Below are 12235 nucleotides of genomic sequence, written 5' to 3'. Positions count from 1 at the left end.
TCTTTTTCGATTGATTTAGGTAGTGACCATGGCAGTGTCTCAAGACATAAGTTCTATTCTATAGTGAGTTTTATTTTCTTCCACAGAATAGCGCGTTAAACTCAACTACTACTACTACTACTACTACCAAATCTCAAATTTAAGCAATGAATGTTATTGTTGCTTTTATTCTATATTGTATAGATTTAAAAAAAAATTAATATTACCCATTACACCCATTACCGACCCATTACATGTTTATTAATACCCATTTTTTCTATTCTTTTTTTGTAATTAACCCTAGGAAAATAGCGCTGCGGGTGATAAACTATGTTTGCTATCTTGCGAGAATGTGGTCGATATTCTTATACGAACGGAAGATGAGATTGGCGAAGACAATTTGAAATCATTGGACGTTCCAAACGATTTAGTTGAGAAATTTGATAAAATGGATTCCAATTTGGTCGAAGAATAATTATTACATTTTAAAATAAAAACAAGAAAAAATGAAATCGAAGTATATATGATTAAGTTTTATTTCAAATGCGGCGCTGATAGTCGAAAGCCCGAAAATTATGACATTTGCACGAATGACATTCATTTCATTTGGTGTGTAGCTTACGATAGACACAACAATATTTCCAAGCCCATTTCGGCTTTACAATCAAACGCACACAAACTATAAAAAGTTTTTTTTCTTGTTTCAGCTGCAAAGAAATTGTGCATTTAATCTAAAAATGTTTAGAAATAAGCTAAATGCATTGGAACATCCATTTGCCAATACGGTTGATACTTCGTTTAAAAGTAAGTCAAGCATCGATATCGTTCATATGTTCAAATGTTCACATTGTATTTGTCCTTTGTCAATTAACAGATGATCAAGATTTTGCAAGTACAGTATTATGGTTAGAAGATCAAAAGATTCGTCATTATCGAATTGAAGATCGTGAACCATTGCGAAATATTGATAATTTTTCCGAATGGAGTAAAGCATTTGAGAAATTCAAAGAAGATATTGGAGTGCCCAAATTTGAAACCCGTATCGAAGATCTAGATTGGATTTTAAGCTATGCAGTTCGTTTGGAGTATATGGACCGTGCTGATGATTTCAAAGATATCACTGCCGCTCATGTAACAGAAGCTTCAAAACCAGCCGATCCAACGGTTTCGAAAAACCCATTCGATGCAATGGACATGACCTGTGAGGATTTTGAACAAGGCGTTCGTCGACTAGGACAAATGCTCAACATTGCACATCATCCGGATCATTTAAAGGTAAGCCCATTCTAAGCCAACTCTATGGAAGATCAATAAATTATTCGTTTTTTTGTTGGTTAGGTTCTGGAGGCCGCATCACGTATAATTGAACGGAAGGTAAAAAAACCAACCGAACAAACTACCTCCGATCCAAAATCTAAGACAGTTGCATATTCGCTAAAAGATTCTGGCAAATACGTGTTCGACGATCCTGATTTAGACGAAGCGGCCAAAATTTTACGTTTACTGCAGGTACACAGTATGCGAGACTTACAAACCGCCATCAATGAGACCATTGTCAGTGTACAATCAATCACAGCCAATCCAAAAACGGACACCAAACTTGGAAAAGTTGGATTTTGAACAAACAATAAATTTACTTTGTCATATTGCTTCTTTTATTTTTAACAATTAAAAATGAGTTTAATTAATAGGAATTACAGTGTTTTGAAATTTTACTCGCTAGTCGTACGTTGAAACGGTGGCAATGCAAGTAATCTTGCAGCACCTAGACCAATAACACCTAAAATGATCAAATAAAATGTATTTATAACAAAAAAACAAGCCGATCACTTTATAATTTACAAACCAGCTGACACGCAGTAGATAAAATTGCGACTAAAGACGGTTTTTTGTTTTTTCGCTGCGGTCAACACATAAATACCCATTCCAATAATACCAACACCGCTGACTAAACGACAACTAGAACAATCATCTCCGTAATTGTACCGTTGTGCTACAATGCTCCTGCTATTGTCAATGCCACCAGCCTCAGGCATAATTCTGAATGTTTTATGCACACCAAAATCATGAAACAATCAATTGACAATCATCAATAACAAATTGCGAAATGCGCTGTTGCTTTTTTTTTGTCGGGCTGTCACATCGGTTAACACCAAAAAAAAAAACTAAAAGTCAATTTGCATCGAACACCACTCGCACATGTTTTTCAAGCGTCAAAACAAATTTTGGACACATCAGTTTTTGGATTTATTATTTTGAATAAATCTCATTCTAAAAGACGAAATTAAAATCTGAGAAGCTTCAATAATATTCACTGTAACCGCAATTAAATATAAGAAATCAAAATGACAGTCCGAACACCAGCCAAAGTAAATAGAGGTAAGAAAATGTCAACTTTTTTTTTGTTCACATTCCATGCAATGCTGTGTGACGTTATTATTAAAAACGCGCATTTTACTTTCGTTTAGAATTAGAAGCCGAAGAAACAGAAGAATTGGAACATGAGGCCGAAGATTCGGATGAAGAAAATTCCGAAAATGAGCAAGGAACGGGGTATACTTACTTTAAAAATTACTATTCCATTATTGAAGAATGCTATCCATTCTTTCGATTATTTTTCCATTACTTCCATTACGTTCCATTACATATTGATTAATTTCCATTATTTCCATTCTTTTCTTTGTGATTAACCCTAGGCAAGGAATGCTGAGTAGCGATGAAGCCGATAATGAATTTGATGAGGATGAGAGCGATGATAACGATGAAGGCAATACCGGTTGGGCCGATGCATTTGCAAAAGTGCTTCAGCAAGAGAAACCAAAAAATAAAAAATATTTGGTTTTGTCAAAAGCGAAAAAATTGGCAGATAAAAAAGAACAAAGTGATGATGATAAGAAAGTAACATTCGAAATAGCTGGCCAAATAGACGATGATGAAAATGATGAAGACATCAAACCAGATGTGAATGTGGAAGACACAAAACCAACCAACGATGAGCTGGAATTGGCGTCAATCGCACGAAAAGAACGAAACAATAAATTATTGGAGCTACGCGTTAAGCCGAGCGCGATGGATCGAGAACGTGAACGTGGATTTAAACGTATTGCAACAAAAGGTGTTGTACAACTTTTCAACGCAGTACGGTCACAGCAACGTGATTTAGTCGATCGATTGGAAAAAGCCGGACCACTCGATCACAAACGTGATGAAGTTTTGAATAATATTAACAAACGACAATTTTTGGATATGTTAATGGGTGGCAAACGAGCAAAATCGGAAAATGTCGACAATCCAGTCAAGGATGAAAATGATCAAGATGCCGATAGCTCACGACCATCACAATGGAGTGTATTACGGGATGATTTTATGACCAATAAGAAATTGAAACATTGGGACAACGACGATGAGGATAATGGTAGCGACAATCAAATCAGTAATAACTCAATGGATTCAGATTCGGATTGAATATGTTACAACTATTAAAAAATAAAATTATATTTTAATTAAAAATGATAAGCCGCTTTTCTTTCGATCCTTTTGAAACTTTCTGGGATTGATTTAAAAAAAGAAAACTTTTTTGTGCTGGATATTTTCGATTTTGGATGCCATGTTTTTGGGGTCTTTTTTAAAATGTTTAAGAAAACAGTGTTGTTTATGATATACAAATAAATGCATTACAGAATTGGTGGATAAATGCATCGGTTCCCGCATTCACATCATCATGAAGAATGACAAGGAAATGGTGGGCACATTACTGGGATTTGATGATTTTGTTAACATGCTGCTGGAGGATGTTACCGAATACGAAAACATACCAGAAGGCCGGCGGGTCACAAAACTCGATCAGATCTTGCTCAATGGAAACAATATTACGATGCTTGTGCCGGGTGGTGATATACCAGATAATTAGAAAATAAATGTTTATTCTAAGTGGAGGAAAACGTTAATTAAAATACATACTTTCAAAGTACTAGATGTGTTTTTATTTGCTTGACCAAATATGGACGATTGAGAAGAAATAACATTTCAAACAAAAACTTTTTCCTCTTTATTTAAAAATTAATCCGATTCTATTTGCTCTTGAGTGAACTATGGCCGTATTTGTCACCTTTCTTCGGAATCAAAGCAATGGGCCGACAAAGTATTTCGTCAATAGTCTAAAAACATGAAAAATATACAATTTTAAAATGAAATTGAAGAATGTTTACATTGGATGACATAAAATTTACAATTTTTGTGGCTCGATTTTCTACATCGTTCAGTAAGTTATAAAAGTTATTCGCATCTACAGTTTGGTCGTATTTGTTTAAATTTTCTCTCATTCTATTCGCCTGAAAAATAAAAGAATGATATGAACGAGAAAAAAGAGATGAATCATTGAAGTTGGCCGCTGTATACTTACAACACGCATATGATTACTTGTGTTGCTTCCGCATATTTTCCACAATCCGATAATACAAATTCCGCGAAATTTGAATCGTTGGCGGGTAATATATCCAGCGCTATTTTGGCTTGATCCAGATTAACTGCGTTCATACACAAGAAATTGAAAGCTTCCGAGAGTTGATGTTCCTTAACTGATTTGTTCCATATCTCCAATGCGAACGACAAGTGATCTTGTGTATTCTATAAAACGTGAAGGCACTATTGAATTACTATTTGGCACAGTCAAATGTTAGTCTTTGAATTCTTACCAATTTATAACATGTGGCAAACGTGATGCAGTTTAAAAGATGTGTTGTCTTCATGTCTCTCTTTTCGTTCATTGCCTTTTTTCTCTGAACTACTCGTAGCACTTCGTTGTACATGCCATTGTTGAAGAGTAAATCGCATAAAATTATTGGAGAAGAAGCTTCATCAAATATGTCCGCAGTTTCAAAATTGTGAGCGATCTAATGAAAAAGTAAGAAGTAGTTAATAATTCAGTACGTCAATAAAAGTTCTATTTCATGACTTACGTTTATTGCTTCATGTGACATATTTAGCGAATGAAGCATTCGCATTACAACTGGTCCAAAGGTAAATTTTTTAGTTGGATCAGGATGCGGATTATCACGAATGAATAGTAAGCACTCCATCAGGAAGGGAAAGTGTTCCTTGCATTGTGACCTATCTATCACATGAATCCATCGTTTAAAATTTTTAATTAGTTCTTCCCTATTTTTTTGCCCTTAGTTGGAATTCAATGGTTTCCAACACTGTATCCGGTTGAAATAATTTCAGGGCTTCCAATCGCTGTGATTCATATTAAGTTACCCATAGAAATTCTTTTGTAAATAATTTCCTCGTTGAACACACCGTTACTATGAATTACAACGAAATCGCATTAGCTTTAAATGATACTTGAATACCTCATTCAATATTTACAAGCATTTCGATGAATTGAATGCCCGAAAATCCGCAAATAATTTAATATCATCGTTATAAATACGACTATTCGAGAAACAAAGTATTTCTAGTATTTTTAATTTGAGGTTATTTGTTCATTTCATACACATCAATCTGACAGCTACATTTGAGAAATAAACTTCAAAACGAATCCTTTGAAATATACAACTGAATGATTGAGAAAAGATAACATTGCTGAACAAAATTACGCATAGAAACACATTAAATGAACATAGACGGGAGAGTTCTTACTTTAAAGCCTTTGTAATGTTTAATTAATAATTTGTATCATATACAATTATAGGTATATATTGTTTTTTTCTTCTTCTTATTTTAATACTGCATTATCGATAAAAACCATTTATATTGAGGAGATTCGTGCTGCAATGCATGCTAATAAATCTCGTCCATGTTTTTTTTTAAATAGACATGAAAAATGTCATCCATTTTATGAAAAATTCAACTTTTTATTTGAATAAAAATGCAATTTGAATATTGTGTATAAAAATGAATTATTCTGCTTCAGGAGCTTGTTCTTCATCCGGTTGATTTAGAAATATCTGTAAAAATGTCAATGAATCTTTGTAAATAGGTTTGCATTTGAACAGATCTACGACAAAGTTAATCTTACGTTTCCTAAACGATTGTTAATGACATCGTCAAGGGTGTTTGGAGATTCGTTTGAATTACTCGAATTGCTTGATGATGCGCGAAACATGTCGATCACATCTTTTGGAATACCGTAGTTATTGTGTTTATTCGGCTGAATACCACAATCGGCACTAAGATATCGAAATTCCGGATCTTCTTCTTCGTCATCATTTGAACTTATCTAAAATAGCATTAAGTTTCGTTGATTATTACACTTTAATCACAATATATTCATTGAATATACCTCGCTATCAACTAACAAATCACTCCATTCGAAAGCCAATGACTCTGTATATTTTTCATTAAATGGAGAAAAATCCAACAGGAAAACGCGATCTTTGGCATCACGAACTACATCAAATACATCTGCAATACAAAATACAAAAAAAAAAAGTTTCATCAGTCTAGCTCGTCATGTTTCATGTGAAAATCCAAAAATAAATGAAATAAATATATGGATGGCACTCACAATCATAAAGTGGAAACTTTGGTTTGATATGTTCTTTGAAAGTACTGACAATATCATTGACGATATTAACGCGTTGTGTGCAAATATATTCATGATACTGTGGCCAATCTCTTGGCGAAATGCCAATCAGTCGTTTGTTCTGTACAAAACAGCGAAACTCAGTGCCCGGATGAATGTCGTGCCATTTTTTGAATATCAAATATTGGCTATTTTCCATGGATTGATTTATGCTGCTGTCACTGCTGTCAGTGTCAGTGCTACTACAAGCCTCGGCCATTGGTTCCAAATCGAAAATTGGTAAATTGTGACATGACAAATCCTCCTTGCAAATGCCAGACGCTTTCAACAATTGATAAACATCGATGATATCTTTGCAGCACATTGTCTGGCCGGCGGTTATCCAAAATGCATCTTTCGGGCTATTCCAATTGGTTTTCACGAATACCGATCCGTCAAGTCGTGACAATGCATTTGCTAGTGTTTCACTAAATTCTGGAAATTGCGGTTGCTGAAATATAATATAATGTTATCTATGTGTCATATGCTTCTATTTTGATCATTCAATTTACTTACTATTACATCGTCGTCATCGTCTTCATTGTCAGCTGCTGTGGCTGCAGTGTCTGGTCCAAATGCATTCTCATTATCATCATCATTACTGTAGCATTCTTTTGGTAATATAATTATTTTATCGAGCAAATACTGTACGATTTCTTTTGGCAATGGAATGCATATCGATTCGAATGTAATTTTTCGAAATTTTTTATACCAATTTGTATAAGCGCACGCCCGTAAATCGACACATTCTTTGATCTCTTGATTTGTTATCTGCACATACGTATCTGCATTACAATTTTCCAATTGAATTTCGATTTCAAAAACAACGACTGTAAAATATTCTTGTTGCTATATTCACTTCTGTCGCAAATCGCATGTTACGTGCAACGCTTTGACAGTTGACAGTTTAACACTATGTGTGCCACGAACAACGTCCTCTATTGGACGATTTTCAGTATCAACTCTGTTTGAAACATTCAATTGGATTGCTTTTTTGAATTTTTGAATTTTGTTCTCATTTTTCTGAATTTGGAATGACGAATTTGGAATTGTTTGTAATTTGAACAAATTGTGAGTGTTTTACATATGAAACAGTCAAAAGAATTTCCAAAAATTGACCTCTAAATGCGCAAGATGGCTTTTTCTCTACTTTACAATATATCGGTAACATCTTTGATTTGCCCAAAGAAATAATTATTCACACTGCATTTGAAACCTGACTGTTCGTTTGCTAAAAAATAAATTAGTGTTATATTTTTACGTTGTATTTTAATTTTTTGGATATGCAATTATATTTTTTTTACCCAAAAGTTCATTTTCAATATAGCACTGGTTCTGTAATTTCATTGAAATTAATATTTCGCATTGATACTGATTATGTAAGCTCTTGTGTTTCAAGCTAAAATCGGTTGTGTATCTTGGGACAAAAGTCGTCATAAAATATTTTAATGACTGATACATAATTTTTGCTTGGAGTATCTGTAACAAGACATAAATATTCGAATTACTCATATAATTTTTTACAAATTAAATAGTGTGTAACACCTAATTAAATAGAGCACAAAATAATAGAGATAACTTTCACTCGGATGCTGCGTATGCTGGACATAACAATGGTCTCATTGTTTGAATGGTTTAACATTTTAAATCATTTCAAAACAATAACACTATTGCTATGTCGAGTATACGCAGCTTCCGAGCAAAGAGCTGCGTTAAAAAGCAGCTACTTATATATCCCTTTAGCAATAGCTGATATAGATAGCTAGCTAGCAACATTGTATGCTTTCACCTGATGATCTTTGATTGATTTCGCTCGTTTCTCCAGGTTTATAAAATTGAATAGGAAAGCGTGTTTCGTAGTTCCCAATATAGCCTTCAAACTCTATCCCTCCTATCGATTTTGCACGAAGTTTTTGTACGAAATCGGGAATCATGTTGCTAGAGAACATGTTCCTAGAAACTGTTTCGTCCGTTTCGCCACTTGAAGCATCACTTTCTGAGAATGATTCATGTTGGCTAAGGGGACATTCCTGAGCCAATATGAACATAATTGAACTTAAACAAAAAAAAGCACAGTAGAATAAAATAACTCATTATAACGTTTATAATTGAAAAATTGAATCCTATTCGATGAAAGTTTATTTATATACTAATTTGATATATTCGTTCAAAACATTTTTTTAGCTTATATTTCATCAATAAAATACACAATAACTACAAACACATCAATTTTGAAACGAATGGAAATGTGCAAACTATTCAGTTTTAGTTAGTATTGTACGAATATTTTCTACCAAAGTCCAATTGATTCAACATGTTGAATAAAAAAAACAATAGCATTATAAAAACAAACTGTCTATCAAACGTAAAAACTTATTTGAAATAACTCTTTAAAGTTTTTCCCCACCGTGAGAAATTTTGGCTATTTACATGAATTCATACATTTGCACTTCATAAATGCATAATACACAGAAATTATAAGAATTTCTTTCGATAGCTATTTTTTTCGATATTCTTAAATACTAAACAAAATAAAAAAATCTTAATGATAATTGCGATATGAAAATTGAGTGAAAAAATGAAGAATACTAATGATGATGAATAAAAAGCGTGAAAGTGTGCAATGTGTTGAAGCGGCCTCCTGTTGTTTCGATAAATAGAGCAGATTGGATCTGCGATATTTTGCAGCCACTTCCATCCATTGGTCGTAAAGGGACACACTAGGGGACACATGTATATCTGGTTCTTGGACACAGAAAGAAGAATGAAAGACGGATATTTTCATTATTTTCCAAAGGTGTGAGTACGTTATCAAAATGAAAAGACGTACGTCTTTCGAGGTGTAACGATGTTTAATATGTATGATATATAATATTTGATAAAGTAGACGGAATGCATTTTTTACCTGTTAAATCATTTGTTTGAACCAATTTCCCACATACTGGATATTTTCCACATTCACTGCCTTCTATTTGAAAATGCAAACATTCATCTTGGACAATGATACACACTTCACATGGTAAGCATCTAATATCCTTGCATGTACGTCCATATTCTATAAAAGAAAACGTGAACGAAAAAATATAAAATGGGTGACAGCAACGAACACTCTTGCTATCATTCAATTTTCCACACACTTGACCAGCTGAGTGTATCCGTCAAACATATTATGAACAGTAAAAAAAATACAGTTTGTGCGATCGACATTATGATGAAAATTCTATGAATACAAAAAATATAAAAAAATACGGAATGAATCATTTAGAATAATGTACAAGAGATAGTATATTGCAAGTATTCTGCACCTTTCGTTTTCGCTTGTCAACGCAACTTATTTGTCTGCAAAGGTTCTATTTCTTAGACGATCGATTACAATCGCGGCAGATATTTTCTAAATGGGTACGTACTATTTTGAGCTCACGATCAACAAACATCGAAAAAGCTAATGCGTGTTACCAAAAACCAAAAAAAAAACTTGAAGAACAGCGGTGCGTGCGTGTGTGCATATGTTCAGCCAGTTTGAAATATCTGTAAAATATGTAAAGAGTGGATAAAAGAATCGAAAAATAATAGTATAGTGTGCCATGCTGCATCGCCCATGCATAGCTTCCGACATTTGATACATCATTTCTTATAAATGCAGGGGCATCGTCAGCGGGGAGGTGGTGCAGCGATCCAGCAGACCGGAAATTTCCTCGTTCTTGATGTGTTTTTTTTTTTTTGAAGAATTTCTGCTAAATCTTTGCTATGTGAAAGCAAATCACAATTGCCATTTTCATTTAGTTTCAATGTTTCTGTCTTATCGTCTTTATTCCCATACGATTTTTGTGAAGTATCATGTTTTTGCTGTTTTTGGGAAAACAGATTTGAAATTATCCAGGGGAAAATGACTCGTTGTAAGTTCATAAGTATCTGTAAGTTTCACAAGTTCGCGTAAGAACTCCTGAGTTCTACATACATTTTTGTAAGTTCGTCTAAGTTTTACGTAAGTTCCTATAAATTACTAGTAAGTTTTTCAACGTCAATTGAAAATCGCAGAATGTTGTGAATGGTAATAAATGTTAGTTATGTCGAATCAAATAGAAAATAATTTGTATAAATAAGTCGAGACAGTTTTCGGTGAAAAAATACCAAGAAATATAAATTCGTCTAATTAGACGTCATTTTTGAAAGAGTCGGTTTTGATAGTGAACAATCAGTAATGTATCTCAAAGATCCACAAATAATTATTGCTTATGACTCTATGAGTGTTGAGAGCGATGCTTCAATATCAAAATCAGGTCTTATGATGATATCCAATTTATTAGGTAATTTTTATTTTAAAATGCGTTCTACTCTTTTGTACAAATTATTTGCAGCGTGAGCTGTAATAAAAAAATTGACTAGCGTTGTGTCATTTAATACTACATGTGCGACTGTTTCGGCATTTTGACGCATATCGAACATACAGCAGTGTGTTAATGTATATGGACAAAGCGTAAGTTCATATAAATTCTTATAAGAAGCGTGCGATTTTATAAGTTCGTGTAAGTTCTTGTAAGTTTTTCGTACAATTCTATAGCTTTCGTCGAACTTATAAGTAGTCATTTCCCCCTAGGAAATTATACCCCTTTAAAAATTGTGGAAAGTTTTTCGTTCGACAACTGTTCAGTAAAATTGCGCATAAAAAATGTTTAGTGATAAACTGACAAAACATACATCGACATTCATTCGCAACAATTTCTCATCCATTGTTGTGAATTGGGAGTAGACGTTGTGAAACATTTATTTTTTATTTTTTTATTTTATACAAAACGACTTGAGCAAAATGAATTCAATGAAAATGATTGCTTGTGCATTGCAATATTATTTGCAATCATAATGTCATTTTTTTTATTTGTATTCAACAAAATGGGTTTGTTTTCATAATTCTAGGTGCTGCACTTGAATGCTATGTGTGCTCATATCAAACAGAGAATACCGAAAAGTGTCTAAATACTATTAAAACATGCGAACAAGGAGAAGATATTTGTTTGACAAAGATCCGATGGGTCCATATTTCACTCAAGGTGCACTGAAGCAGTCATGGCCTGGAAATGCCTATTTTATTTACATATGAACGAGTGAGACTCAAACATGTGCTTCTTCTTCAGAACAATACATACACACTAACTCACAAACATCAAAAGTACACGCCATAACAGCAGTGCAAACACAAATACATGCGCACGCTACTCAGCTTTGTTTCTGTGATGAATACTTATTGACTTCTGCTGTACATGTGATACTTGCGTATGTATTGTTTTGAAGAAGAAGCACATGTTTGAGTCTCACTCATCTCCATCCCTTGGAAGCAATATTATGTTTCAAAAAGGTGTTCAACCAAAAAACAATGCACAACTATTCGCCGAAATTATATGCCGTATTGTACACACATTTAGTATGAGGATTGGGCCTGTTGCCAGGGTGACAGATGTAATTATTATGTTATTAGCGGTTCTGAACGGGTATCGTACTGCTTGTGGTATATTTTGGCGGTAATTTCATTATTTTTTTATCCATTTCGTTCACTGTAAACGAGGAAAATTATCATATTGACACTGAAAAAGATAAAAGAAAACCAAATTTCGAATAAGTTGAGGTCAAATCAAGTTATTTTATTTGTAAAATCATCAAAAATCACATTGTGTGCCTTAAAAATGTACTGTTTTA

The 12235-nt window shown here is 33.5% G+C and overlaps 6 protein-coding genes and 1 pseudogene across 7 annotated transcripts in view; 4 read left to right on the top strand and 3 right to left on the bottom strand.

Annotated features, from left to right (window-relative positions):
• The window catches only part of LOC116351758 (protein HGH1 homolog), a 6914-nt gene extending 6357 nt beyond the window's left edge, over nucleotides 1-557 (top strand). Inside the window, exon 6 of the mRNA XM_031783901.1 lies at nucleotides 284-557. Within this exon, the coding sequence (XP_031639761.1) occupies nucleotides 284-454 (171 nt within the window). The 3' untranslated portion in view covers nucleotides 455-557. The remainder of the gene's footprint in view (nucleotides 1-283) is intronic.
• Nucleotides 558-603: 46 nt separating this feature from the next.
• LOC116351784 (RNA transcription, translation and transport factor protein) lies at nucleotides 604-1673 on the top strand. Its single transcript, XM_031783927.1, has 3 exons — nucleotides 604-783; nucleotides 854-1254; nucleotides 1318-1673. The coding sequence occupies exons 1-3, from the start codon at nucleotides 717-719 to the stop codon at nucleotides 1597-1599; spliced, it is 750 nt and encodes a 249-aa protein (XP_031639787.1). The 5' UTR covers nucleotides 604-716; the 3' UTR covers nucleotides 1600-1673.
• On the bottom strand, nucleotides 1612-2128 carry LOC116351801. The gene is made up of 2 exons (XM_031783947.1): nucleotides 1826-2128; nucleotides 1612-1759 (listed from the first exon to the last, which is right to left on the bottom strand). Exons 1-2 carry the CDS (start codon nucleotides 2013-2015, stop codon nucleotides 1692-1694), a joined length of 258 nt encoding a protein of 85 aa, XP_031639807.1. The 5' UTR covers nucleotides 2016-2128; the 3' UTR covers nucleotides 1612-1691.
• A 20-nt stretch (nucleotides 2129-2148) lies between these two features.
• On the top strand, nucleotides 2149-3947 carry LOC116351769 (RRP15-like protein). Of its 2 annotated transcripts, none has more exons than XM_031783916.1 (3): nucleotides 2149-2358; nucleotides 2448-2525; nucleotides 2702-3947. In XM_031783916.1, exons 1-3 carry the CDS (start codon nucleotides 2325-2327, stop codon nucleotides 3442-3444), a joined length of 855 nt encoding a protein of 284 aa, XP_031639776.1. In that variant the 5' UTR covers nucleotides 2149-2324; the 3' UTR covers nucleotides 3445-3947. The 2 variants fall into 2 exon arrangements, with proteins under 2 accessions (XP_031639776.1, XP_031639768.1); XM_031783908.1 differs by having other exon boundaries at nucleotides 2448-2532; nucleotides 2676-3947.
• Nucleotides 3940-5499, bottom strand: LOC116351793 (pentatricopeptide repeat-containing protein 2, mitochondrial-like). Its single transcript, XM_031783935.1, has 6 exons — nucleotides 5347-5499; nucleotides 4938-5282; nucleotides 4674-4871; nucleotides 4382-4605; nucleotides 4209-4310; nucleotides 3940-4136 (listed from the first exon to the last, which is right to left on the bottom strand). Exons 2-5 carry the CDS (start codon nucleotides 5055-5057, stop codon nucleotides 4298-4300), a joined length of 555 nt encoding a protein of 184 aa, XP_031639795.1. The 5' UTR covers nucleotides 5058-5282; nucleotides 5347-5499; the 3' UTR covers nucleotides 3940-4136; nucleotides 4209-4297.
• Nucleotides 5500-5629: 130 nt separating this feature from the next.
• Nucleotides 5630-7405, bottom strand: LOC116352528 (cell division cycle protein 123 homolog). Its single transcript, XM_031785194.1, has 5 exons — nucleotides 7061-7405; nucleotides 6488-6995; nucleotides 6263-6384; nucleotides 5999-6199; nucleotides 5630-5927 (listed from the first exon to the last, which is right to left on the bottom strand). Exons 2-5 carry the CDS (start codon nucleotides 6867-6869, stop codon nucleotides 5880-5882), a joined length of 753 nt encoding a protein of 250 aa, XP_031641054.1. The 5' UTR covers nucleotides 6870-6995; nucleotides 7061-7405; the 3' UTR covers nucleotides 5630-5879.
• Nucleotides 7406-9925: 2520 nt separating this feature from the next.
• LOC116336790 lies at nucleotides 9926-12099 on the top strand (annotated as a pseudogene).
• The last annotated feature ends 136 nt before the right edge of the window (nucleotides 12100-12235 follow it).

The sequence above is a fragment of the Contarinia nasturtii genome, unplaced genomic scaffold (genome assembly GCF_009176525.2).
Source record: "Contarinia nasturtii isolate CC-2019 unplaced genomic scaffold, AAFC_CNas_1.1 Cnas_scaffold_187, whole genome shotgun sequence".
NCBI lineage: Eukaryota > Metazoa > Arthropoda > Insecta > Diptera > Cecidomyiidae > Contarinia > Contarinia nasturtii.
The sequence above is the reverse complement of the archived record's forward strand: the minus strand, read 5'-3'. Positions and strand labels throughout refer to the sequence as shown.